At 54.2% G+C, this 26,899-nt stretch overlaps 3 protein-coding genes across 5 annotated transcripts; 2 read left to right on the top strand and 1 right to left on the bottom strand.

Annotated features, from left to right (window-relative positions):
- Positions 1-1,944: 1,944 nt before the first annotated feature.
- Positions 1,945-9,030, top strand: ANKLE1 (ankyrin repeat and LEM domain containing 1). 3 transcript variants are annotated; one of them, XM_007995703.3, is made up of 9 exons: positions 1,946-2,646; positions 2,721-2,873; positions 3,309-3,414; positions 3,525-3,663; positions 3,882-4,619; positions 4,746-4,923; positions 6,071-6,230; positions 6,321-6,459; positions 7,020-7,292. In XM_007995703.3, the coding sequence occupies exons 1-9, from the start codon at positions 2,423-2,425 to the stop codon at positions 7,190-7,192; spliced, it is 2,010 nt and encodes a 669-aa protein (XP_007993894.1). In that variant the 5' UTR covers positions 1,946-2,422; the 3' UTR covers positions 7,193-7,292. The 3 variants fall into 3 exon arrangements, with proteins under 3 accessions (XP_007993896.3, XP_007993894.1, XP_007993897.1); XM_007995706.3 differs by having other exon boundaries at positions 1,947-2,646; positions 3,882-4,541; XM_007995705.3 differs by lacking the exon at positions 6,321-6,459 and having other exon boundaries at positions 1,945-2,646; positions 3,882-4,541; positions 7,020-9,030.
- A 2,660-nt stretch (positions 9,031-11,690) lies between these two features.
- Positions 11,691-23,169, bottom strand: ABHD8 (abhydrolase domain containing 8). The gene is made up of 5 exons (XM_007995711.3): positions 22,986-23,169; positions 20,584-21,349; positions 14,237-14,407; positions 13,851-14,067; positions 11,691-12,395 (listed from the first exon to the last, which is right to left on the bottom strand). Exons 2-5 carry the CDS (start codon positions 21,339-21,341, stop codon positions 12,225-12,227), a joined length of 1,317 nt encoding a protein of 438 aa, XP_007993902.1. The 5' UTR covers positions 21,342-21,349; positions 22,986-23,169; the 3' UTR covers positions 11,691-12,224.
- Positions 23,170-25,567: 2,398 nt separating this feature from the next.
- Positions 25,568-26,625, top strand: MRPL34 (mitochondrial ribosomal protein L34). The gene is made up of 2 exons (XM_007995712.3): positions 25,568-25,708; positions 25,929-26,625. The coding sequence occupies exons 1-2, from the start codon at positions 25,644-25,646 to the stop codon at positions 26,140-26,142; spliced, it is 279 nt and encodes a 92-aa protein (XP_007993903.1). The 5' UTR covers positions 25,568-25,643; the 3' UTR covers positions 26,143-26,625.
- The last annotated feature ends 274 nt before the right edge of the window (positions 26,626-26,899 follow it).

Raw genomic sequence — 26,899 nt, 5'->3', positions numbered from 1 at the left:
AACTTAGCCACTGAGCAAAGGTGAGTGGCTGCTTTCTTGTGGATGAAAAAGCCCCTGGGACGCAGAGGTTGCAGCGAGTTGAGATCGCACCACTGTACTCCAGCCTGGTGACAGAGCGAGAGCTTTTCTCAAATAAAAATGAAAAGTTCAAAAATAAAAAAGATGAAAAAGCCAAGACAACAGCTTCAGGCTTGGCTGTATCCAGGTGCTAGGACAACATTGCCATTGGGGAGGGTACTACATGGTTGCCAGTCAATGTGCCCTGCTTACCCCCCAACAAACGGAAAGGTGTATGATGGCTCCAACCACTCCCCAGACCCCAACCCAGGTCAAGGCAGAGTTCTCTCAGCACCTGGATATGACTGGACTTCCCTGGGGGGTTACATGACCTTCAGTTAGGAGCTAGTCATGTGCCAGGGTTGTATGATGTTCTGATCAGCCAGGCCTGGATCATACGTCCCTAAGAGGGAGGTTTAATACCTCCATCAGCAGTAGTGAGGCCATGATAGGAGGGTTGCTTGAGGCCAGGAGTTCAAGACCACCCTGGACAACATAGCAACATTTCCTGTCTCTACAGGAAATGCAAAAATTAGCAGGCTTGGTAGCTCACGCCTGTGATTCCCAGCTACTTGGGAGGCTGAAGTGGGAGGATCACTTGAGCCTAGGAGGTCAAGGCTGCAGTGAGCCGTCATCGAACCACTGCACTCCAGCCTGGGCGACAGAGCAAGACCCTATCTGAAAAGTAAACACAAATAGCTTTATTGAGTGACTGCTTTTCCTCCCTATGAACATTTTTCGGGAACCTATTGTGTGTGTGTCAGACCCTTGTGCCCAAGCCCCTGTTCAATCCCCGCATCAACTTCGTTAGGATTCTCATATTTTGCAGATGGGACACCTAAGACTCAGAGGTCCAGCCCTCCAAAATACTGAAGTCCTAGTTGCGCTGGATTGAAAATGGACAACACAGAACAAGGGCTGGAAATTTTTTAAAAGATTGTTTTTAAAGACAGGGTCTTGGCCAGGCGTGGTGGCTCATGGCTGTAATCCCAGCACTTTGGGAGACCGAGGCGGGCAGATCACAAAGTCAGGAGTTCAAGACCAGCCTGACCAACATGGTGAAACCCTGTCTTTACTAAAAATACAAAAATTAGCCAGGCGTGATGGTGCATGCCTGTAATCACAGCTACTGGGGAGGCTGAGGCAGGAGAATCGCTTGAACCCGGGAGGAGGAGGTTGTAGTGAGCTGAGATCACACCACTGCACTCCAGCCTAGGCAACAAGAGCAAAACTCCGTCTCAAAAATAAATAAATAAATAAATAGATAAATAAATAAATAAATAATAAAGACAAGGTCTCCGCCTGTAATCCCAGCAGTTTGGGAGGCTGAGGCAGGCAGATCACCTGAGGTCAGGAGCTCGAGGCCAGCCCGGACAACATGGTGAAACCTCATTTCTACTGAAAATACAAAAATAAGCCGAGCGTGGTGGCGCATGCCTGTAATCTCAGCTACTCAGGAGGCCGAGGCAGGAGAATAACTTGAACCTGGGAGGCAAATGTTGCGGTGAGCCCAGATTGCGCCACTGCACTCCAGCCTGGGCAACTGAGTAAGATCTGTTTCAAAAACAACAACAACAACAACAACAAACAGACAGACATGGCCTCACTCTGTTGCCGAGGCTGGTCTCAAACTCCTGCACTCACAAAAAGAAACGAAAAATAATAACAAACTAGTAGCCTCAAGCGATCCTCCCGCCTCAGCCTCCCAAAGCACTATGATTAAAGGAGTAAGCCGAGCCCTTGGCCTGGGGGTTGGAAATTGAAGCCTCTATTTTATGTATGTGTGTATGTATGTATTCATTTACTTGTTTATTTTCTGAGACAGAGTTTTGCTCTGTTGCCCAGGCTGGAGTGCAGTGGTGTGATCATGGCTCACTGCATCCTCGAACTTCCGGGCTCAGGAGATTCTGCCAACTTAGCCTCCCAAGTAGCTGGGACCACAGGCGCAAGCCACCACGCCCGGCTAGTTTTTTGTATTTTTTGTAGGGACAGGATTTATCCAAGTTGCCCAGGCTGATCTCGAACTCCAGAGCCCAAGCAACCCTCCTGCCTGGGCCTCCCAAAGTGCTGGGATTACAGGTGTGAGCCACCGTGCCTGGCCTAAGCCTCTCATAAGGCCGTGCGCCCTCCCAGAGGCCACCCTTGCAGAAGATTCCCTGAGACTTAAAGACCTGGGGCACCCCGGACTTTCCTAATCATAGCTCCACCCACTCGAGGCGGGTGCCTTTGCGTTTCCCGTTTTTAAATGAGATAGTGGCACACCCGGTGGCATCCTCCCGCCCGGGCTCTTATCGGCGGTCCCAGCCCTGCTTGAGCGCCTCCGGGTGTCACGGGCCTCTGCGAACACCAAAGCTCTCGAACCCCGATGTGGACCCCGGTGCGGCGCGGGGCGGCCTGGCTGGGAACCCTGCTCAGCCCCGGAGAGGGTCCCCACGAGCCGAGGGGCGGAGCGGCGCATGCCCACAAGCCAGCCGCGGGAAGTAGGAAATCGACCCCCCAGGCGGTGCGCTTCGGACCCCGCCAGGGCATGTGCTCCGAGGCCCTCCTGGCTCGCAGGTTGCGGGCGGCGCTGCGGGAGGAGGAGCCGTGGTGAGGGCGGGGCCGGGGGCGGGCCAGGAGTGGGGGTCTTTGACCCGAGTCCACTCTGACCCCGGTGTTTGCAGGGCGGTAGAGGAGCTGCTGCGCTGCGGCGCGGACCCTAATTTGGTGCTGGAGGATGGCGCAGCTGCTGTGCACTTGGCTGCCGGAGCCCGGCACCCGCGCGGCCTGCGTTGCCTCGGGGCCCTACTGCGCCAAGGCGGGGACCCCAACGCTCGGTAAGGTAGAGCCTGGGTCCGGGGCGGGGTCTCCCCAAGCCGAAGTCTGGGAATCCGGGAAGGGGCGCCCCACCATCCCGGGCCAGGGCCTCGGAGCCCGAGGGTGGGGTTTGGGGGAATCTTGGGGAGGGAACTTGGGGGTCCAAGGGCAGGGACTAGAGCTCGAGGGAGGCGCTGGGGCCCCAGACCGAGGGCGGGGAATGGGGCTGCGCTAGGACCAAGGGTTCGGATCTTGTGGTGGAGGCTCCAGGGTCAGACGGCAGAGGTTTGGGTCCTGGCCTGAGGTCATAGCATCTAGGTTCCAAGGGCAGTGTCCCAGGGTGGACAGTGGAGATCAGGGGGCCGAGAACGAAGGCTCCCGGTCCCCAGAGCGGAGATCGGGGTTCCTGCCGGGAGGCTGAGTCCGCAATGACCCCTCTTGCGCTGCCGCCCCAGATCTGTCGAGGCATTGACACCGCTGCATGTGGCCGCTGCCTGGGGCTGCCGCCGCGGCCTGGAGCTGCTGCTGAGCCAAGGAGCAAACCCGGCGCTGCGCGACCAGGTTGGGAGGCACTGCGCGGGCAAAGAAAGGCTGGGCGAGCCCAGAGGGAGGGAGGGAAGGAAGGAAGGTTAGAGGGCCTCGAGCGCCCCCTGCTGACCGCGCCCCTGTAGGACGGACTCCGGCCGCTGGACCTGGCCCTGCAGCAGGGGCACCTGGAGTGTGCGCGAGTCCTGCAGGATCTCGACACGCGGACCAGGACCCGGACCCGGATCGGGGCAGAGACCCAGGAGCCCGAGGCTGCACCTGGCAGTGAGTAGGGCCTGCAGGGCTGCTGGGGCTTGACTTCTGGACCAATCCCTGGCATCCACTGTCTCCCCCACCCCGCCTATTGGTTCTGTCTTATGTCCACTCTCTGTGGCCAGCTTTTTCGGCCTCAGACATTCCTATCTCCTTTTTATGTCTGATCCTATTCCCATCGCTGTCTCATCCTTCCTCCTCTCCTCTCTGACCCCCACTCTCACCTGCAGCTCCAGGCCTCTCTGGATCTCCTGATGAGATGCTGGACTCCATAGCACTCCAAACGCAGCCATGCAGAGGTGACAACAGGGACACGGGCTTGGAGGCTGACCCAGGAACCCCCAGCCTCCCTGTTCCCCTTGAAATTGTGGACAAAGATAGGAGCTCAGCGTCCCCTCCAGGGCACTGGGATTACAGCTCAGATGCCTCTTTCATCACAGCAGTTGAGGTCTCTGGAGCCAAGGACCCAGCCTCGGATACTCCCCCCTGGGCTGGGTCATTGCCACTGACCAGGCAGGGACTTCTGCATGTTGTCCATGCCACACAGAGGGTACCTAGGTCTCAGGGGACGGAGGCAGAACTGAATGCCCGTCTGCAGGCCCTGACTCTGACCCCACCAAATGCTGCTGGCTTCCAGTCCTGCCCTTCCTCCATGCCTCTCCTAGACAGGAGTCCAGCTCACAGCCCCCCACAGACACCACCCCCTGGAGCTTCTGACTGCCACGGCCTGTGGGAGCACCAGACATCCATTGATAGTGACATGGCCACGCTCTGGCTGACAGAGGATGAGGCAAGCTCTACAGGTGGCAGAGACCCTGTCGGCTGTTGCCAGCACCCGCCAGTCTCCATTGTGTCTGACTTGGAGTTGCTGCAGGGGCTGCGAGCGCTTGGTGAGAATCCTGGCCCTGTCACACCCTTCACCCGGCGATTCTACCTCCAGCGGCTGAAAGAAGCCCAGATTGCCCCTGGTTAGTCTCCCCAGGGCACGTGGAATCCAGGGAGCCTCCAGGAATCTCTCGGAGAACCCCAGCTCTCAGCCCCACTTCCCTCCCCATCTCAGAATCATCTCTTCCTCCATCTCCCTTGACTTCCAGGCCCAGAGTTTTCAGGGCACAGCCTAGAACTGGCTGCAGCCCTGCGGACAGGCTGTATTCCAGATGTCCAGGCAGATGAAGACGCGCTGGCCCAGCAGTTTGAGCAGCCAGATCCTGCCAGGAGGTGGCGGGAGGGGGTCGTGAAGTCTAGCTTCACATATCTGCTGCTGGACCCCAGGTACTTAGGGCAGGAAAGCCCCAGAAATGGAAGCTAGAAAATTTGGGGATTGGTTTTTATTCACTGTGTACCCTTAAGAAAGGGACTGGCCCTCTCTAATTATCAGCATCTTCTTTTTCTTTTTCTTTTTTAAGACGGAGTTTCACTCTTGTTGCCAAGGCTAGAGTACAATGGTGCCGTCTCGGCTCACTGCAACCTCCACCTCCTGGGTTCAAATAATCCTCTTGTCTCAGCCTCTCAAGTAGCTGGGATTACAGGCACCCGCCACCACACCTGGCTAATATTTGTATTTTTGGTAGAGATGAGGTTTAAACATGTTGGCCAGGCTGGTCTTGAACTCCTGACCTCAGGTGATCCGCCCACCCTGGCCTCCTAAAATGCTGGGATTACAGGTGTGAGCCACCCCACCAGCCACTTTTTTTTCCTCTTTTTTTTTTGAGGCCGAGTCTCACACTTTCACCCAGGCTGGAATGTAGTGGTGCAATCTTGGCTCACTGCAACCTCTGCCTCCTGGGTTCAAGCGATTCTTGTACCTTAGCCTCCCAAGTAGTTGGGATTACAGGCATGTGCCACCATCTCTAGCTAATTTTTTTTTGTAATTTTAGTAGATATGGGGTTTCACCATGTTGGCCAGGCTGTTCTCAAACTCCCGGCCTCAAGTGATCCTCCTGCCTTGGCCTCCCAAAGTGTTGGTATTACAGACGTGAGCCCCAGCCGGCCATGGTGGCTCATGCCTGTAATACCAGCACTTTGGGAGGCTGAGGTGGGCAGATCACGTGAGGTCAGGAGTTAGAGATGAGTGTGATCAACATGGAGAAACCCCATTTCTACTAAAAATACAAGATCAGCCAGGCGTGTTGGCGCATGCCTGTAATCCCAGCTATTCGGGAGGCTGAGGCAGGAGAATTGCTTGAACCTGGGAGGTGGAGGTTGCAGTGAACTGAGATCGTGCCATTGGACTCCAGCCGGGAGAACAAGAGTGAAACTCTGTCTAAAAAAAAAAAAAAGCAAGCTGCTGAATGTCTTTGGGGAGCCACTGCCTTTCTCTGATCCTGTAATCAGGAGTCACTAGACATGTGACTTTAAGGACTGCCTCTGGGGACCACTGTATCCACTTTTCCCTGTCTGAGCTGCCCCCTTCATCCAGGGAGACTCAGGACCTGCCAGCCCGAGCCTTCTCACTGACCCCAGCTGAGCGCCTTCAGACTTTCGTCCGTGCCATCTTCTACGTGGGCAAAGGGACGAGGGCCCGGCCATATGTCCACCTCTGGGAAGCCCTTGGTCACCATGGGCGGTCAAGAAAACAGGTGTGAGGATGGGGATCAGGGTTCATCGAGGGCAGTCAGGCCACGGGCAGGGGAGGGGATTGGGAGTGCTGACTCCGGACTCTGCCCTAGCCCCCCCAGGCCTGCCCCAAGGTGCGTCAGATCTTGGACATCTGGGCCAGTGGTTGCGGCGTTGTGTCCCTACATTGCTTCCAGCATGTGGTCGCTGTGGAGGCTTATACACGGGAGGCGTGTATTGTGGAAGCCCTAGGTGGGTGCCTGGTACATAGAATGGGGGTCATATGAAAGGCATTTGGCTTTCTAGTTCCCTCATTTTTTTTCCTTCTGAAGGGTGTTCATTTGTTGACTGAGCAATTATTGAGCACCAACTTTGAACCTGAACATGCATGTATTTTGCTCCACTGGTTTATCCCCACTCAAGGGCAATACACATTGGGTTTGCTGTCACATACTTTTTTGTGTGTGTGTGAGACTCTGTCACCCAGGCTGGAGTGTGGTGGCATGATCCCAACTCACTGCAGCCTCTGCCTCCCAGGTTCAAGCGATTCTTGTGCCTCAGCCTCCCAAGTAGCTGGGATTACAGGCATATATCACCATATCATGCCAAGCTAAGTTCTGTATTTTTAGTAGAGATGGAGTTTCACCATGTTGGCCAGGCTGTTCTCAAACTCCTGGCCTCATGTGATCTACCCAAAGTGTTGGGATTACAGGTGTGAGCCACCGTACCCAGCCACCTGCTGTCACACACTTCTGCTGGATGGGGCAGTGTCCCCATGGCTGCCCCTGTGACCTCACATCCAATTTCTCCAGGGATCCAGACGCTCACCAACCAGAAACAAGGGCACTGCTATGGAGTGGTGGCAGGCTGGCCACCTGCTCGTCGCCGGCGCTTGGGGGTGCACCTGCTGCACCGCGCCCTCCTCGTCTTCCTGGCTGAAGGCGAGCGACAGCTTCGTCCCCAGGACATTCAGGCCCGGGGCTGAGTGCTGGGGAGTTGGCCGTCCAGCCTGGGAAGAAATGTTTGAACGTTCCAGCTGCCCTGTGCTGACAGCAGCCCCCATCTCTGGTTTCAGAAGGGGTGTGTGTGTGTGTGTGTGTGTGTGTGTGTGTGTGTGTAGGGAACACCAGGGCAGATCTCCCCCAGTCTGAGAGAGGACTTTGTTACAGATGGTACTGCTGGAGGGGTAGTAAGTAGTGAGCTCCCTGTCATGGGAGGAGGACAAGTAGGGAAGCAGAAGGTGCTTAGGAACAGTCCGGTGCTTCTGTCAGAGGCGTTTGAACCTGGGCAACTCCACCTTGAATAGGAGCTGGGTAAAATGAGGCTGAAACCTACTGGGCTGCATTCCCAGACGGTTAAAGCATTCTAAGTCACAGGATGAGGTAGGAGGTCAGCACAAGATAATGGGTCATAAAGACCTTGCTGATAAAACAGGTTGCAGTAAAGAAGCCGGCCAAAACCCACCAATACCAAGATGGCGACAAGAGTGACCTCTGGTCGTCCTCATTTCTACACTCCCACCAGCGCCATGACAGTTTACAAATGCCATGCCTGGCCAGGCGCGGTGGCTTATGCCTGTAATCCTCGCACTTTGGGCGGCCAAGGCGGGCAGATCACCTGAGGTCAGGAGTTCAAGACCAGCCTGGCCAACATGGTGAAGCCCCGTCTCTACTAAAAATACAAAAATTAGCTGGGCATGGTGGCAAGTGCCTGTAATCCCAGCTACTAGGGGGGCTGAGGCAGGAGGATCACTTGAACCTGGGAGGCAGAGGTTGCAGTGAGCTGAGATTGTGCCACTTCACTCCAACCTGGGCAACAGAGCGAGAGTCCGTCTCAAAGAAGCAAACAAAAAAAACAAATGCCACGTCAACATCAAGATGTTACCCTTTAGACCCTATATGGTCTAAAAAGGGGAGGCATGAATAATCCACCCCTTGTTTAGCATATCATCAAGAAATAACCATAAAAATGGGCAACCAGCAGCCCTGCCCTGTCTATGGAGTAGCCATTCTTTTATTCCTTTCATTTCTTAATAAATTTGCTTTCACTATATGAACTCGCCCTGGATTCTTTCTAGTGTGAGATTGGAGAACCCTCTCTTGGGGTCTGGATCAGGACCCCTTTCTGGTAACACTTTGGCAGTTTGTTCCTGTCAGAATGGATAGAGCCTGCTCTTACCTCCCAGACATGGGACACCCACATGGCGAGATGGACTGGCAAATCTTCAGCTGCACTCAGGGTATCTACCCAGTTTAAGAGCCAAGGTCACTGCTACCCAGCCGTGAGACCTCGGACCAGTATTTTATCTCTCTGAGCCTGGGTTTCCTCGGTTGTACAGTGGGGGCAGTAAAGAGGTCCTACTCCAGGGGATCATTGTAAGGATGAAATGTGGTCATGTCAGGGCTGGGTGTCACGCCTGTAATCTGAGCACTTTGGGAGGCTGAGGCGGGAGGATAGCATGAGCCCAGGAGTTTGAGACCAGCCTGGGCAACATAGCAAGACTCTATCTCTACAAAAAGTAAAAACATTAGGCGGATGTGGTGGGTGGGCCTGTGGTCCCAGCTGCTTGGGAGCCTGAGGTGGGAAGATTGCTTGAGCTTGGGAGTTGGAGGCTGCGAGGAGCTACGATCACAGCACTGCACTCCAGCCTGGGCGATATCAAGATCCTGTCTTTTAAAAAAACGATAAAAATTTTAAAATAAGGTCATGTGAGCAAAGTGTGTGGCTCAGAGCCCAAAGTGTCTAGCAGTGCAGCCCAGGCGAAAACTTTCTGGAGGAAGGGGAGGTGTGGGGGCCCTCAAGAGGCTGCCTGTGCGATGAGGCGTGAGCAGGGCCAGGACCCTCTTCAGGATCACTGTGCAACCCCAGCCTCCCTTGTTGCTTCTGGGAACCTGTTTATTCCACTATAAAATGGGATTATTGGCCGGGCTCGGTGGCTCATGCCTGTAATCCCAGCACTTTGGGAGGCTGAGGCGGGCAGATCACCTGAGGTCAGGAGTTCGAGGCCAGCCTGACCAACATGGAGAAACCCCGTCTTTACTAAAAATACAAAAATTAACCAGGTGTGGTGGCACATGCCTGTAATCCCAGCTACTTGGGAGGCCAAGGCAGGAGAATCGCTTGAACCCCGGAGGCGGTGGTTGTGGTGAGCTGAGATCGGGCCATTGCACTCCAGCCTGGGCAACAAGAGCAAAACTGTGTCTCAAAAAAAAAAGGGGGGGGATTATTATTAATAATAACCCTGCAGGGCGTGGTGACTCATGCCTGTAATCCCAGCACTTTGGGAGGCTGAAGCAGGTAGATCACCTGAGGTCAGGAGTTCAAGACCAGCCTGATCAACATGGTGAAACCCTGTCTCTACTAAATACAAAACATGAGCCGGGTGTGGTGGTGAGCGCCTGTGATTCCAGTTACTTGGGAGGCTGAGGCAGGAGAATCACTTGAACCTGGGAGGCGAGGGTTGCAATAAACCGAGATCGCGCCACTGCACCACAGCCTGGCGAAAGAGTGAGACTCCTTGTCTCTACTGAAAATACAAAAATTAGCCAGGCATGGTGGCGGGTGTCTGTAATCTCAGCTACTCAGGAGGCTGAGGCAAGAGAATCGCTTGATCCCAGGAGGCTGAGGCTGCAGTGAACCAAGATTGTGCCACTGCACTCCAGCTTGGGCAACACAGCAAGACTCTGTCTCAAAAAAAAAGTGTGAAACGGGGATGCCTCCCAGGTGCCAAATCTAATAATAAAGCCACAGGAGTTATGACACTGTGCCATCGCCCCAGAATACACAAACAGGACATTGGTAAAGAATCTAGAGTCCCCAGAAGAGATGGGATTTGTCTAACACAGGGTTTTCCAATCTTGGCCCTAATGACATTTGGGGTTGGCTTATTCTTTGCTGTGGGGTCTGTCCCGTGCATTGCAGGGTGATGAACAGCGTCCCTGGCCTCCATCCACTAGAAGCCAGCAACACCCATGCACCCCCAAACATGGCGATTAAAAATGTCACCAGAAGTTGCCAATGGACACAATTGCCCCCCTGGTCTAAACTAAAGATGGAGCTCCCAAACCAGTGGGGAAAGGATAGAACGGAAGGAAAGATTTCCTCCCTCCTCCTGTAATGCACAGGAACCACAGATAGGCCTAGATATATATGGATCAGAATAAAATGTAGGCGAGGTGCAGGGGCTCACGCCTGTAATCCCAGCACTTTGGGAGGCCCAGGCGGGTGGATCACGAGATCAGGAGTTCAAGACCAGCCTGGCCAAGATGGTGAAACCCCGTCTCTACTAAAAATACAAAAAGTAGCTGGGAGCAGTGGCAAGCGCTTGTAATCCCAGCTAGTCCGGTGGCTGAGGCAGGAGAATCGCTTGAAGGGGGTGGGGGGCGGAGGTTGCAGGGAGCTGACATGGCGCCACTGTACTCCTGCCTGCGCGACAGAGTAAGACTCCATCTCAAAAAACAAACAAACAAACAACAACAATAACAAAAAAACCAAAAAACCACACCAAAAAACTAAAACACAGATTTGGTGGTTTCAAAAGAAAAATCTTCTTGACAAAGGTGACCCTAAACCAAGCTGAAAGATATAACATGGGGATAGTAAAAGATCCTAACTTGCTGGGTGGGGTTGGATGAGTCGAATTCAGTGAACCAGTGGGCGGCAGGCATTCAAAACACAGCCTGGAATACAGTGGGCACTCAATTATGGCAACTCTAACTCCATGCAGCACCTACCCCGATCTTTACCTAAACCTCGGTTGGATCTCTTCCAGCCGGAGAAGGGCTCATCTCGTTTTTTTTGAGACGGAATCTCGCCTTGTTGCCCAGGCTGGAGTGCAGTGGCACAATATCAGCTCCTGCAACCTCCACCTCCTAAGTTCAAGCGATTCTCCGGCCTCAGGGTCCCGGAGTAGCTGGGACTACAGGCGCATGCCACCATTCCTGGCTCGTCTTTGTATTTTTTATTTTTTGACGGAGTCTCGCTCTGTTGCCCAGGCTAGAGTGCAGTGGTGCAATCTCGGCTCACTGCAAGCTCTGCCTCTTGGGTTCACGCCATTCTCCTGCCTCAGCCTCCCGAGTAGCTGGGACTACAGGCGCCCGCCACCACGCCCGACTAATCTTCTGTATTTTTAGTAGAGACGGGGTTTCACCATGTTAGCCAGAATGGTCTCGAGCTCCTGACCTCGTGATCCCCCCGCCTCGGCCTCCTAAAGTGCTGGGGTTACAGGCGTCAGCCACCGCGCCACCACGTCCGGCCGGGCTCACCTCTTGTTAAGTTGCCTCCTGCCCTAGGGAATACTGTCCAAGGAGGCCCAGCCTTCTAAGGTGTGAGGGGAAATTCAGGAAGCTAACGTGGATCCCAGACATTGTCGAAGTCGATCCTGAGCTCGAGGCATCAGCCTGAGCCCAGTCTGCAGATGGGAAAACTGAGGCTCCGGGCGGTGAACACCCTGCCCTGTGGTCACCCAGCACAGGTCCGGAGACTCCGATTGTCACTTCTCTTTATTGAGTTACAGGTTGAGATGTGCAGGTTCTGTGGCGCTAGCCCCCCCATCCCTCCCACCTTGGACAAAAATAGCTCCCAGCGCCGAGGAATGGGGGTAGGGAGGGTCTCGGGCAACGGGATGGGGCCCCGAGGGTCCCCGTGGGGATCGTGGGTCCCAGGATCAAGCACGGCTGACACGGAAGACAGAGAGCGGGGTGGGGGGCCTGCCTCGACCGTGGCGTCGTGGGGAAAGTGAGGGAGAGCTTCTGTACAAGGTCATCTTCCGCGAGGGTCCCGGCTGCAGCCCCGAAACACCGATGGGCCCCGCGGGACCGAAGCAGAGAGCGGAGTGTCCGCTGGGCTCTCTCAGATGCCACGCCCCGCCCAGCCAGCCTGGGGGCGTCTCCCTGACCTGGCCCCGCCCACCGGAGCGAACGGCCTGCCCAGGTGGTCTGCGCTGCAGACCTGGCGCAGGCTCCGGCCTCCTCCTGCTGCGGCTGTGCTCACCAAGCGATGCCCCGCCGGCCCGGCGTTTACTTCTTGTCTTCTGGAGGCGCCGGCAGTGGCTCGGGCAGAGCCTTGGGCGAGGGCTCGGGCTCCCAGAGCAGGAATTCGTGGAGCAGCGTGTTGACTGTCTCGGGGCATTCCAGCATCACCATGTGGCTGCCCTCGTCGATGAGCTTCAGGAATGCCAGGAGCAGAATCTGCAGAAGACGCGGGGCTCAGGGTAGGCGGGGGCAGGAGGGTGGAGCGAGAGGCCAGGCTTCCCTGGGACTCCGCCATCCACACTTGGCCCGCAGCATCTAAAAGTCCCTCCTCCCATCTACCCTGCATCTCTCCACTTCCACTCAAGGGGGAGCTAGAGGATGGCCTGTCGCCCTGCTGGAGCCGAACTAGGCATCCAGCATTCATCCAGAATTCAGGCATTCATCCAGAATTCAGGCATCCAGCATTTGTTAAGTGTGTACAGCACGCCCGGAGAAGGATTTTCTTTTTTCTTTCTTTCTTTTTTTTTTTTTTCTGGAGACGGAGTCCTGCTCTGTCACCCAGGCTGGAGTGCAGTGGCGCAATCTCGGCTTACTCCAACATCTGCCTCCTGGGTTCAAGAGGTTCTCCTGCCTCAGCCTCCCGAGTAGCTGGGATTACAGGCACGCGCCACCACACCCGGCTTATTTTTGTATTTTTAGTAGAGACGGGGTTTCACCATGTTGGCCAGGCTGGTCTCCAACTCCTGACCTCAGGTGATCTGCCCGCCTCGGTCTCCCAAAGTGCTGGGACTACAGGTGCGAGCCACCGCGCCTGACCCGGAGGAGGATCCGACATTAGGAGCTGGATCATTCTTTGCTGGTGGGGGTGGGGGGTAGCTGGTGTGGGGCTGCTATCCTGCGCATTTGTAGGGTATTGAGCAGCATCCCTGGCCTCCATCCACCAGATGCCAGTAGTACCCCCTCCCCCTCAGTCGTGACACCCAAAAATGTCTCCATGCATTTCCACGTGTTCCTTGGGGGCAGAATCTTCCTTAGTTAAGAACCACCAGTACAGACCTATACTTTAATTTTTTTTTTTTTTTTTTTTTTTGAGAAATGGGGTCTTGTTCTGTCGCCCAGGCTGGAGTGCAGTGGTGCGAGTATAGCTCACTGCAGCCTTGAACTCCTGGGTTCAACCGATCCGCCCCACTCAGCCTCCCAAGTTGCAGCAATTATCTGCGTGAACCACCTCGCCAGGCTAGTATCCAAGGCTATTCTAAGTGCTAAGGATCCCCAGACCCTTTCTAATCTGAACTCGCTAATTAGAGTTTCTAATCTAAAGATCCCCTAGTGCCAGTCTCCTAGAATTATATAGTCACGGGTCTCTTATACAAATCCTCCGCTGTGAAGAGAGCCTTCTTACATGCTGTGGGGGACGGTGCATAATTGCTAACACCTGTCCAGGGCAGCCCTGCTTTCTAGATTATACCTTTGATGCTAGACCTAATGCTCCTGTTTGCCTGGGGTCAGAACAAGATGCAGCATCTAGACACCATGCCCACCCGGCGACCACGCCCCCTTGGGAAGAAAGCACGCCCACCAAACACTACCACGCCCCCCGCAGAGGCCACGCCCCTCCTGGGCTGCGCCCTGGGGATTTGTAGCTGTGGCGCCCCCGGTGCCCTCCTCTACCTCGGCCATCCGCTGGTCTTCCTCTACGGGCACAAACTTATCGTGCATGCCGTGGACAAGCAGGACCGGCACGGTGAGCTCGGCGTGGTAGACCTCGTCGCCCTCTGGCCAGTACTGACCGCTCATCATGGCCCGGAGCACGAAGGATGACACGTTGAAAGCGTTGCCCTCCTTTAACAGCTGCTTCTCCTTGGCTCCTTGGCGGGCAAAGCCGGCCCTGGTGGTGATAGAGGCACTGCTAGAGCCCCTCACGCCAGCCCGCCTGCCGCAGGGTGCCCCCGATGCCAGCCCTAGTCCCAGCAGTACAGCCCCCCTCCCATCCAACTCGAGCAGACGCCTGGGTTCGCCAGGGCCAGGATCATGGCCTTTGGGATGGGGGCACTCACTTGAGAAAGCTCCAGGCCAGGCAGGGTGACAAACAGTGCAGGACGCAGGTGGGCATGTTGAAGATTGAGCAGAAGCTGGGCTCCAGCGCCGTAGGGCCTCCGCCATTGATCATGATGACCTTGTGCACTAGGTCTGGGTACTCATGTGCCAGGAATGTGCAGAAAGAGACACTGCCCGGAACGGGTGGGGTGATGGGAGGATTGAAGGGAGGCGGTCAGCAGGATACAAGCAGTGACCATTTTGTTTTGTTTTGTTTTGTTTTTGTTTGAGACAGAGTTTTACTCTGTCGCCCAGGCTGGAGTGCAGTGGCTCGATGTTGGCTCACTTCAACCTCTGCCTCCTGGGTTCAAGCGATTCTCCTGCCTCAGTCTCCCGAGTAGCTGGGATTGCAGCTGCACACCACCACACCCAGATAATTTTTGTATTTTTAGTAGAGATGGGGTTTCACCATGTTGGTCCGGCTGGACTTGAATTCCTGACCTTAGGTGATCCATCCGCCTCAGCCTCCCAAAGTGCTGGGATTACAGACTTGAGCCACTGCACCTGGCCTGGTTTGTTTTTGTTTTTGTTTTTGAGACGGAGTCTCACTCTGTCGCCCAGGTTGGAGTACAATCTCAGCTCACTACAACCTCTGGCTCCCGGGTTCAACTGATTATCCTTCCTCAGCCTCCTGAGTAGCTGGGAGTACAGGTGTTCACCACCACACCTGGCTAATTTTTGTATTTTTTAGTAGACACAGGGTTTCAGCATGTTGCTCAGGCTGGTCGAGAACTCCTGACCTCAAGTGATCTGCCCACCTTGGCTTCCCAAAGTGCTGGGATTACAGACGTGAGCCACTGGGACTGGCCTGTTCTGTTTTTGAGACAAGGTTTTGCTGTCACCTAGGCTGGAGTGGTGCAGTGGCATAATCATAGCTCCCTGCAGCTTTGACTTCCTGGGCTCAAGTGATCCTCCCACCTCAGCCTTCTGAGTAGCTGGGACTACAGGCATGTGCCACCATGCTCAGCTAATTTTTAAAAATTTTTATGGCCGGGTGCGGTGGCTCACATCTGTAATCCCAGCACTTCGGGAGGCTGAGGCAGGCGGATCACGAGGTCAGGAGATCGAGACCATCCTGGCTAACACGGTGAAACCCCGTCCCTGGCCGGGCGTGGTGGCTCAAGCCTGTAATCCCAGCACTTTGGGAGGCTGAGATGGGTGGATCACGAGGTCAGGAGATCGAGACCATCCTGGCTAACACAGTGAAACCCCGTCTCTACTAAAAAAATACAAAACACTAGCCGGGAGAGGTGGCGGGTGCCTGTAGTCCCAGCTACTCGGGAGGCTGAGGCAGCAGAATAGCGTAAACCCGGGAGACGGAGAGTGCAGTGAGCTGAGATCCGGCCACTGCACTCCAGCCTGGGCAACAGAGCGAGACTCCGTCTCAAAAAAAAAAAAAAAAAAAAAAGAAACCCCATCCCTGCTAAAAATACAAAAAATTAGCCGGGCGTGGTGGCAGGCGCCTGTAGTCCCAGCTACTCGGGAGGCTGAGACAGGAGGATGGCGTGAACCTGGGAGGCAGAGCTTGCAGGCGGAGATCGTGCCACTGCACTCCAGCCTGGGCAACGAGCAAGACTCCATCTCAAAAAAAAAAATTTTTTTTATAAAGACAGAATCTCCTTATGTTGGTTAAGCTGGTCTTGAATTCCTGGGCTCAAGTGATCGATCCTCTGGCCTTAGCCTCCCAAAGTGCTGGGATTACAGGTGTGAGCCGTGACACCCATCCTGGTGAGGGGGTTCATGTCCTCTCCTTACCCAGAAGGTCCAAGAAGAACCTTGAAAGCCAAGATTCTTCCCCTGGGGTCCGTGGACACCTGAAGGGGTGAGGGATGGGTACGGCCTCTCAAATACCGTGAAAGTGTGAGATTGAGTGTTGAGGATGGAACTTATTTTGAAGAGAGAATCTGGATCCAGAAGCTTCACCAGACTTTTTATTTTAATTTTTAAAAATTTTTGTAGAGATGGGGGGTCTCACTATGTTGCCCAGGCTGGTCTTGAACTCCTGGGCTCAAGTGATCCTTCCACCTTGGCCTTCCAAAGTGTTGAGATTATAGAGCCACTGTGCCTGGCCCTTGTCAGATTCTGAAAGTCACCATGACCCGAAAGCAGTAAGAATTACTTATCAGCAAGTGTTAGGAAAGCAATCTGATTAAACAAATGCTTCTGGCTGCCCAGAGGAGGTCACGGTTTCCTACTATCCCTTCCCTTTTAGGATGTTCCGCCACCTGCCTCTGGGCAAGACATATCTGTCTTCCTTATACAAGATGGAAGGGCGTGGCCTGAGGAGCCCCCAAAGTTCAGTTCCTCATTCCTACTAAAGCAGGGGTCAGCAAACTACGTACGGTCTCTGGGCTAGTCATTTGCTTTTGTAAATACAGTTAACACTTTTGGAGATTTGAAAAATGTTTTTTAAATAAAGTTTTTGGTTTTTGTTTTTTTTCTTCTGAGACAGAGTCTCACTCTGTCACCCAGGCTGGAGCACAGTGGCATGATCTCAGCTCTCTGCAACCTCCACCTCCCAAGTTCAAATGATTCTCCTGCCTCAGCCTCCCGAGTAGCTGGGATTACAGGCGCCCACCACTATGCCCGGCTAATTTTTGTATTTTTAGTACAGACAGGATTTCACCATGTTAGTTAGGCTGGTCTTGAACTCCCGACCTCGGGCGATCTGCCCACCTTGGCCCCCCAAAGTGCTGGGATTAGAGGCGTGAGCCACCGTGCGTGGCCAAAAAATGTTTCCTAAATAAAGTTTTATCAGAAGTTCCAACAGTGACTGTATGACCTGCAAACCTGAAATATTCGCTATCTGACCCTTTAAGGAAATGTTTGCCAGCCCCTGCCGTAATGAAGAAAGGATACAGACAGGAGTAAGGCAGATGTGATTGTGTCAGGGACTTCCTGTATGTCTTTGGGCAGGTTGCTTCACCTCTGTGAGCTTCAGCCTCCACATTCCTGAAGTTGTAAATGTGCTGACCTCATAGCATTGTTATGGGGTCATGGGAACTATTATAGGTGGGTGTTTTTTGTTTTCTTTTTCTGGAGACAGAGTCTTGCCCTGTTGCCCAGGCTGGAGTGCAATGGTGCAATCTCGGCTCACTGCAGCGTCCGCCTCATGGGTTCAAATGATTATCCTGCCTCAGCCTCCTGAGTAGCTGGGATTACAGGTGCCTGTCAGCACACCCAGCTGATTTTTGTATTTTTAGTAGAGACAGGGTTTCACCATTTTGGCCAGGCTGGTCTTGAACTCTTGACCTCGTGATCCGCCTGCCTCAGCCTCTGAAAGTGCTGGGATTACAGGTGTGAGCCACTGTGCCTGGCAGGTGGATGCTCATTTCATTAGAGGAATACTTTATCATAAGCATCAACTTTTGAGTATGTTATCATATAAACAAATATAAACAAACAAGAGCTGTTACCTCTCAGTCTGGATTCCTTTCTTTTAGATACTTATGTAACTTCCTTGTTTTCTTTTTTTACTTTTTTTTTTTTTTACTTTTTAATTTTTTGTAGAGATAAGATCTTGCTTAGGTTGCCCAGGTTGGTCTTTGGCAACTCCTCAGCTACAGCAGTCCTCCCACCTCAGCCTCCCAAAGTGTTGGGATTACAGGTGTAAGCCACCACACCTGGCCACTTATTTCTTTTTCTTTTTTTCTCTTTTTTCTGTTTTTAATTTTTGAGACAGAGTCTCACTCTGTTGCCCAGGCTGGAGTTCAGTGGCACGTTCTTGGCTCACTGCAAGCTCCGCCTCCTGAGTTCATGCCATTCTCCTGCCTCAGCCTCCCGAGTAGCTGGGACTACAGGAGCCCGCCACCATGCCTGGCTAATTTTTTGTATTTTTAGTAGAGACGGGGTTTCACCATGTTAGCCAGGATGGTCTCGATCTCCTGACCTCGTGATCTGCCCTCCTCGGCCTCCCAAAGGGCTGGGATTACAGGTGTGAGCCACTGTGCCCGGCCTCTTTTTCTTGTCTAATTGCATAGGCTAGAATCTCTAAAACAGTGGTGCTCAACCCACCTGGCTGTTCCTATCTTGCCTTTCTTCTTGGATAAGGGAAAGAATGAGGCCACTTGGTAGTGGTCAAGCCCTGGGGACCAAGCCTTCCATGGAAGGGTTATTGGTAAGTTTTAGGTTGTATTATCTGCCCTTTAAGCAGGAGTGAATTTCAGTAACCCATGCCTTTGTAAATGCCTAGAATTTACAGGATTCCAATGAGCCCTTCCTGAATGCACAGGGATCTCCAGGGCAGCTGACTTTTGAACTTAGTCTAAGGCAGTGGTTCTCAGCCAGGGGTAATTCTGCCCACCAGGGCACATTTGGCAACTTCTGAAGACATTTTTGACTGTCATGATCAACACTAGATTGTGTAGTTGCATCAACTGGGCAGAAGCCAGGGATACTACTAAACATCTAAACATCCTACAGCCCCCCACAGAAAAAAAATAATAACCTGGCCAAAAATGTTAGCGCTGGGATTAAACAACACTACTTTTTTTTTTTTTTTTTTTTTGCGGAGTCTCACCTTGTTGCTCAGGCTGGAGTGCAGTGGTGTGATCTCCGCTCACTGCAACCTCTGCCTCCCAGGTTCAAGTGATTCTCCTGCCTCAGACTCCCGAGTTGCTGGGATTTCAGGCACGCATCATCATGCCTCGCTAATTTTTTGGACCTTTAGTAGAGATGGGGTTTCACCATGTTGGCCAAGCTGGTGTTGAACTCCCGACCTCAAGTTATCTGTCTGCTTTGGCTTCCTAAAGTGCTACGATTACAGGCATGAGCCACTGCACCTGGCCTGAGCAACACTGCTTTAGAACAATGTGAAATAATATCAGTGATGATGGAAATCCCTGTCTGATTACATATGTTAATGGGAGCTTTCAGCCTGGTATAGTGGCTCATGCCTGTTATCCCACCATGTCTGGAGGCCAAGGAGGGAGGATGGCTTAAGCCCAGGAGTTCAAGACCAGCTTGGCCAACATAATGAGACCCCCGCCATCTCTATATTATTTTTTTTAAACTTGAAAATTGGCTGGGCACGGTGGCTCATGCCTGTAATCCCAGCACTTTGGGAGGCTGAGGAGGGAGGATCACGAGGTTGGGAGATTGAGACCATCCTGGCTAACATGATGAAACCCTGTCTCTACTAAAAACACAAAAAATTAGCCAGGTGTGGTGGCGGTGCCTGTAGTCCCAGCTACTCAGGAGGCTGAGGCAGGACAATGTCATGAATCTGGGAGGTGGAGCTTGCAGTGAGCCGAGATCTCGTCACTGCATTCCAGCCTGGGGGACCCAGCGAGACTCCATCTAAGAAAAAAGAAAAAATTAAGGCTGAGCACAATGACTCACACCTGTAATCCCAGCACTTTGGGAGGCTGAGGTGCGAGGACCACTTGAATCCAGGAGTTAAAGAACATCTTGGGTAATATAGTGAGACACCATCTCTATTTAAAAGAAAAAGTAAAACTTAAATAATAAAAAAATGGGATTTTTTTTTTCAAGGGGAAAAATTAGGATTTTTGTTTGTTTTGTTTTGTTTTAAGAGAGAGGGTTTTGCCATGTTGTCCAGGCTCATCTCCAGTGATCCATCTACAAGTGTGCACCACTGTGTCTAGCCTTTTTTTTTTTTTTTTTTTAAAGAGAGACAGGGTCTTGCCATGTTGCCCAGGCTGGAGTGCAGTGGTGTGATCACAGTTCACTGCAGCCTCAACCTCTGGGGCTCAAGTGATCTCCTGCCTCAGCCCCTTAAGTAGCTGGAACTATATGTGTGCACCTCCTCACCTAGCTAATTTTTGTACTTTTAGTAGAGCTAGGGTCTCCCTATGTTGCCCAGGCTGGTCTTGAACTCCTTGCCTCAAGATATCCTCCTGCCTTGGCCCCACAAAGCACTGGGATTACAGGCATCAGCGGCATCTGGGCTGAAGATTCAGTTTTTTGTTTTTTTTTTTTTTTTTGAGACCGAGTCTCACTCTGTCACCCAGGCTGGAGTGCAATGGTGCAATCTTGGCTCACTGCAACCTCTACCTCCCTCGTTCAAGCGATTATCCTGCCTCAGCCTCCCCAGTAACTGGGACTACAGGTGCGTGCCACCATGTCTGGCTAATTTCTGTATTTTTGGTAGAGACGGGGTTTCACCACCTTGGCCAGGCTGTTCTCCAACACCAGACCTCAGGTGATCCGTCCGCCTCGGCTTCCCAAAGTGCTGGGATTACAGGCGTGAGCCACAGGGCCCAGCCAAAAGCTCAGTATTTTGTGACTGTCAGTCCCTGCTGACCCCCATCCCTCACCCCCACCCCACGTGCCAGGGTTCACTTACCCGTAGGAATGGCCGATGAGCACGTTTCGCTTCTTGGCATAGCGCTTGAAGATCGCTCGCATGTCCTCAGCCAGCGCATAGAAGGTGTAGGCTGCGGCCACCTGGGGCGCAGAGCTGGCCCCGTGGCCGGCCAGGTCAGGAGCCACCACCTCATAGCCTAGGCGCACAAAGAAGTCCAGTTGCTCCTTCCAGATGGCCAGGGAACCGCCGACACCATGGATGAAAAACAGCACCACATCGGCCTGGGCGCCTTTGCAGCTAGTGATGCGCTTCTCACAGTCAATATGGATGGTCCTCTTGGGGCGCCGGGCTCGCCGCCGCCGCCCGCCACTGCCACTGCCGCTGCCGCTGCTGCTGCCGGGGGCCGAGCGGCCATCGCTGCCTGCTGGATCTGCCAGCTCCACCTCCAGGGCGGCCGGCGGCTCCCCAGAGCCATTCTGCCCGTGCAGGAGGTCGGCTCGAGGGGCTCGGCCCAGGTTTTCCACCAGCAACCGCCCATTGCGGTACACGGTGATCCGGCGCTGACAGCGGACCAAGCCAGAAAGGTCCCCCTGGGCTGCATCCGAGGATGCGGATAATAGCGGAGGTGGGGCAGCGGCCGGGGCGGGTCCTGCATGCTTCACTCGCAGCACGCGGCCGGGCTTGACCTCTACAAAGGTGTAGCCATCGCTGGACTCGACGCTCTCCAGTGGCCCCACGGCGTTGGGGGGCGTGCCCAGCAGGCAACAGAAGATACCATCGGTCACCCCGGTCAGCATGGTGTGTCCTGTGAGTGGGGACAGCAGCCAGTTCAGGTGCTGTCTCAACGAGAACCCTCTACCCTGCAGCATGCACTCCCTGAGCCTTAGGAGAACCCTTGCAGACTCCAGTCTGGGGAGTGCCAGAGCAAGTGAGCCATGGCACTGAGGGGTGTGTGTGTGTGTGTGTGTGTGTGTGTGTGTGTGTGTGTGTGTTTGAGACAGTCTCACTTTGTCGTCCAGGCTGGAGTGCAGTGGCAGTATCTCGGCTTACTGCAACCTCCCCCGCCTGGGTTCAAGCGATTCTCCTGCCTCAGCTTCCTCAGTAGCTGGGATTACAGGCAGGCGCCACCATGTCTAGCTAATTTTTGTATTTTCTGTAGAGATGGGGTTTCACCATGTTGGCCAGGCTGGTCTTGAATTCCTGACCTCAAATGTTCCGCCTGCCTCGGCCTCCCAAAGTGCTGGGATTACAGGTGTGAGCCATCCTGCCCTGAGATGTTTTGTCTGGGCAGTGCCTTTGTGGTAGTCAGACACCCTCCTGGGCCACCCTAGTCTATCCTCAGAGAGAAAGATGTGGCTTACCCCATAGGGTGTCCACAGGGAAGGTGGTGGGGTCTGGTGGGGGATGTTCCTGGAGAAGGGGACATTGTGGCAAACATGGACCAGCCTGAAGACACCCCCTCCCCACAAGCTGGAGTTTATACCATTTATGGCCTCCTAAGTCATTCATTCAGGTATACACTAACTCATTCATTCAGGTATACACTAATTCATTCAGGTATACACTAACTTATTCATTCAGGTATGCACTAACTCACTAACTCATTCAGGTATACACTCACTAACTCACATATCCCCATGGCCTCCTAAGGCATTTAAAATGTGCAAATCTTTGGTGAGCCCCCAGTGAGACTCCTGGCTCTGAATCTGACTCCTGAAAGATGAGGCCCTGGGAGAGGGGGTTGGGAACTGAGCCACAGAAAGCCTTGCTTAGCTCCCCTAGACCGGGGTGAGCCAGGGCCTGTTTCATAGAGGGCCAAGCTGAGACCCAGATACTCTGAGAGGAAGCTAGACTCTGAACTTCCTCCTTGGCACTCTGGATTCTGGGGGATCTGCTACACAAGTCCCCGGAGGTGGAGAAGAGGATGGGAAAGGCAAGGCCCTGGCTGGGGGCCTCCAAGCCTCCATCCCACTCCTTGGGCCACCCCCGCCCCCGTGTCCATGGCAACCACAGGCGGTTACATAACCTAAGGGGGGATACCCGAGCAGTGCACCCCCATTGTCTAGGTGTCTGGGGCCTGGAGATGGGGCCAACTGCCTGCCTGCCCCCCACCCCAGGTTGGGCGCCGCTAAGGTAACGCACGCCCGAGACTGAGCCCGCAGTGGCCCCAGACATACTGGAGGGGAAGCAGACTGTGCCCCGCACCTCGAGTGGGGCCCTAATCCCGGATTGCAGAGGGCAACGCACAGGCGCCACCCCAGTCCCGCTTCCCCGCCCCTGGCCCCCGCCTTCCAGGTGTTCGTCATTCCTGCAGCGGGGTCGAGCCCACTGGGGCTCCGTGGCTTCCTAGGAGCCCAAACGCGGGGTTGGTGGACACCACTCCTCCGAAGTGGAGGCCCCGGGGCTTCGATCTCTCCTTTTGGGGCCCGCTCCCCGCTCACCTCATCGAGGGCCGCGGGGCCCGGGTCGGGGCGGAGGGGTCCCAGGCGGAGAAGCCAGCGTCCGCCTGCTGGCGCCGTTTACATGGTGGCGCGGAGTCAGGCCGGGAGCGTCTACGCGGGCGGGCACCGGCCCCTGGCGGTCAGCACAGGGGCATCCCGCGGCCGCGGAAAGAGCCGGCCCTTTAAGTTCCTCCCCCGAGTAGGCGAAGCCATGTGCCGACGGGCGGGCACTTCGGCCTATCACAGCTGCGGATTGACCTGGCCTAGTTACAAGCCCAATCAGAGGCGGCAGTTCCGGAGTGGAGGCGGGCTCTGGGAGCAACAACCCCGCCCCTTTGGTGGTGCCCCGAGGTTGCGGGAGGATGGGGCCTGGCTCAAGGCGGAGAAGGGGGTTGCAGTCTAAGGTCTGAGGGACGCCTGGGAGTGCGCGGCCGGGGCCCTCTCTCCGCAAATGGGTCTCCCAAGCCCCTGCCTCCCAGCCCCTGCCTCCGAATTGTCCTGTTCCTCTCCAAACGAGGCTCCCACTCTCTTCTCTCCGTATCGACCTTTCCATTCTAGAAGCAGAGACTCCAAGATCTTTTTCCAGTCTCCAGTGGGGAAACTGAGGCTCATAAAGGGCACAAGAACATAAATCAAGCAAGGGGCAAAGCTGGGACTTGAACCCAAGGCTGTGTAATTCCAAGCCCTGGAAACCATTATTTGCTAACCTCCCTCACCCCACCTCCATCCCCTGCCCCCCCTTTTTTTTTTCGGTAGGGACGAGGTCTCGCTATGTTGCCCAGACTAGTCTCGAACTCCGGGCATTAAGCAATCCGCTCGCCTACGGCTTCACCAAAGGGCTGAGATTACAGGCGTGAGCCATCGTGACGGGCTTCTCTAAAGCTTTCAAGGAAAGTCTTAGAGCTGTGGGTAATTAGAGAGTTTGAATTTCATAATCAGCCGATTTAACCTATGGCTGCCATGGTTCTGAGGAGGGCTGATAGCAAGAGGCAGGCATCCCAGCTCTGTGGTGCCGGCGGGGCTACGGTAGGCCCTCAGGAGAGCTCAGGTCTCAAATCCAGCCTCTGCCCTTTGCTGAGGTGTGACCTTGGGCAAGTTACTTCACGTTCCTGAGCCTCTGTTTATTTCTTTATGAAATTAATCCTCTCATAAGTTTACTATGTAGGTAAAGCACTCATCAGTGTCATGCATATAACAAGTGCTCCATATATTATGGGCGTTATTGTAGTGGTGATGTTTTGCTAAATGATGCTACAGGTAGGATGGGCTTCGGGGGAGGAGGGGTTAAATGCTCCTTGCTGCTTGGCCACTCCCATCCCCTGGAATTTGCTGCCAGAGCTGGATTCCGTCCAGACACCTACTCTTGCTCACTAAGGGCACTTCTGGGAGACTATACAGTTTATTCATTTAGCAAGCACCTCTCTGTATCAACCCCAAGTTGGCACTTGTAGGGATACAGCCCCAGGCCCCTGGCCCTTGAGGAGCCCCTGAACTTGGGAGAGAGTCAAGGGAAGGCAGTTGGGCCAGAAGAATGGACAGCGGTTGAGAGAAGAGGGCTCCTTTTTTTTTTTTTTTTTTTTTTTTGAGAAAGCATCTCACTCCGTTGCCCAGGCTGGAGTGCATTGGCGCTGTCATTGCTCACTATAGCCTGGAACTCCTGGGTTCAGGGAATCCTCCCACCTCACCTTCAGAGTACTTGAGGCTATATGTGGTTGCTACCATGTCCCCAGGCTGGTCTCAAACTCCTGGCCCCAAGGGATCCTCCCTCCTCAGCCTCCCAAAATGCTGGAATGACAGGCATGGGCCACACTTCACTCAGCCCTTGGAGGAGAGGAGAGGATTTTTAAAGGGCGGTTGGGGAACACCAGGCAGAGAGGAGGGCGTGGCTGAAATGTAAGACGGTGTGTGTACAGGGTTTTGCATGCCTGATGGAAGGGCTGAGCAGGTTTTACTTGGGGAAATGGAGAGCCAAGGATAGTGTGTGAGTAGGGGAGGGGTTCAGATCTGAGTATCAGAAAATTTTTCTTCCTTTTTTTTTTTTGGTTCTAACAACAGAGGAAAATTCTTCTAGGGTCCGAAATGGAGGCAAGATTGTCAAAGACAAGCTTGCAATCCATGAGTTTTACAGATCGAGAAAGCCCAGAGAGGCGCAGGGACCATCCCAAGGACACCCGGCGAGCTTGAACTCAGGCCTCCTCGGCTTCCTGCCAAGAGGCGGAGACTTGGCTGCAGCCAGGACAAGCTGCCAGCCAGCTGTGTGCCATCTGCCCAGCTGGAGGTGGTAAGACCAACCAGCCGCTTCTTGCGGCTGCCACCAGCTGCGCCCGGCCACCGCGGGGCACCCTCTGCCGGTCAACAGGAGAGACAACTGCAGCACAGCTCCCAGCTGACCGCGGGAGATAATGCCTTGTACGCATGCGCATGCTGAAAAGGCGCCGTTCGCCGGCTACCTTTTCGTTTGTATGAAGAGCCCTGCTCCGTGGACAGACTGGCGCGCCTCTGTTGCGCAGGCGCAGAACTACAACTTAAGGGTTTTCCCCAACGGCCTGTTTTTGCACGTTAGGAGAAACTACACTTCCCATAATCCTTTGTTCCAGGGTTGGGCGCTTCTGGGCTCCGGAATCGCCGGCGGCCGGGCCTGCCGGACCCACTGAGGACATGGCTCTCTTGGCTGGATCCCTGTTGGGCCCCACGAGTAGGTCGGCAGCGTTACTGGGTGGCAGGTAAGTCCTCAAAGGGGAACCCTTCCCCAAATCTGGGAATAAGGGCGTCGGAGGCTGGCGCTACTGTTCACTGCCCGCATGACCTGCCAGTGACTTGCGCATTTATGGAGCGCATTTTGCAGTCAGGCTCTGTCCCCGGGAGCAGAGGCTTAGAGAGGTTGAGCGCCGAGGTCACCCAGCACCCCGTCTGACCTTTCTCGCCGTCCCTCTACCCACGCAGGTGGCTCCAGCCCCGGGCCTGGCTGGGGTTCCCGGACGCCTGGGGCCTCCCCATCCCACAGCCGGCCCGGGGCAAGACTCGCGGAAACGAGTATCAGCCGAGCAACATCAAACGGAAGAACAAGCACGGCTGGGTCCGGCGCCTGAGCACGCCGGCCGGCGTCCAGGTCATCCTTCGCCGAATGCTCAAGGGCCGCAAGTCGCTGAGCCATTGAGGATCGCGATGCTGTCGGCGGGACCCCCATAGAAGCATCGCCCTCACCTCGCGACCTTGCCTGGCGCTGTTTTTGCAGGGAGCTGGGGAGCAGGAACGCCTCGGACCTGAGTACTCTCCGTATTGTGGGGTTGAAGGCTGCATGGGAGCTTGCCAAGTCCCTTTTTAGACTTTTTAATTAGGAAGCATTTCGAACCTGCGCAACAGACGGAAGAACAGTACAACGAACCTCCTTGTACCCAGTACACAGCCGTGACTACCGACCACCTACAACCCGTCCCTGCCCCATCCTTGGTTCTTTTGAAGCTGATCTCAGGCATCGGATGATTTCTTCTATAAATATTTCTTGTATCTCGGAGAGAATGTATCTCTCCAAGATGAGAGCTCATTAAAATATAATTACAAAGCGTATCACATCCAAAGGAATTATCAATAATTTTGAAATATTGTTAAACGTGTAATAAATGTTAAAAGTTCCAGTTGCCTTACATGTCATAACTCTTTTTTTTTTTTTTTTTTTTTTTTTTTTTTTTGAGACAGAATTTCCCTCTTGTTGCTTAGGCTGGAGTGCAATGGGGCGATCTTGTCTCACCGAAACCTCTGCCTTCCGGGTGCAAGCGGTTCTCCTGCCTCAGCCTCCTGAGTAGCTGGGATTACAGGCATGTGCCACCATGCCCGGCAAATTTTGTATTTTTAGTAGAGAGGGGTTTCTCCATGTTGGTCAGGCTGGTCTGGTACTCCCGACCTCAGGTGATCCA

The sequence above is a fragment of the Chlorocebus sabaeus genome, chromosome 6 (assembly GCF_047675955.1).
Source record: "Chlorocebus sabaeus isolate Y175 chromosome 6, mChlSab1.0.hap1, whole genome shotgun sequence".
In the NCBI taxonomy this organism is placed as follows: Eukaryota; Metazoa; Chordata; class Mammalia; order Primates; family Cercopithecidae; genus Chlorocebus; species Chlorocebus sabaeus.
Note: the sequence above shows the minus strand (reverse complement) of the source record. Positions and strands in the feature narration are given on the sequence as shown.

What these genes read in the sequence shown, in the direction of transcription:
- ANKLE1 (XM_007995703.3), top strand. Translation starts at nt 2,423, where the DNA reads ATGTGGACCCCGGTGCGGCGCGGGGCGGCCTGGCTGGGAACCCTGCTC. An exon ending in ACCCGGCGCTGCGCGACCAG is followed by an intron (nt 3,415 to 3,524) that starts GTTGGGAGGCAC and finishes GCGCCCCTGTAG; the next exon opens with GACGGACTCCGGCCGCTGGA. An exon ending in TATCTGCTGCTGGACCCCAG is followed by an intron (nt 4,924 to 6,070) that starts GTACTTAGGGCA and finishes CCCTTCATCCAG; the next exon opens with GGAGACTCAGGACCTGCCAG.
- MRPL34 (XM_007995712.3), top strand. Translation starts at nt 25,644, where the DNA reads ATGGCTCTCTTGGCTGGATCCCTGTTGGGCCCCACGAGTAGGTCGGCA. An exon ending in GCAGCGTTACTGGGTGGCAG is followed by an intron (nt 25,709 to 25,928) that starts GTAAGTCCTCAA and finishes CTACCCACGCAG; the next exon opens with GTGGCTCCAGCCCCGGGCCT.
- ABHD8 (XM_007995711.3), bottom strand. Translation starts at nt 21,341, where the DNA reads ATGCTGACCGGGGTGACCGATGGTATCTTCTGTTGCCTGCTGGGCACG. An exon ending in CTCATCGGCCATTCCTACGG is followed by an intron (nt 14,408 to 20,583) that starts GTAAGTGAACCC and finishes CGTTCCGGGCAG; the next exon opens with TGTCTCTTTCTGCACATTCC. An exon ending in CTGGCCTGGAGCTTTCTCAA is followed by an intron (nt 14,068 to 14,236) that starts GTGAGTGCCCCC and finishes TATCACCACCAG; the next exon opens with GGCCGGCTTTGCCCGCCAAG.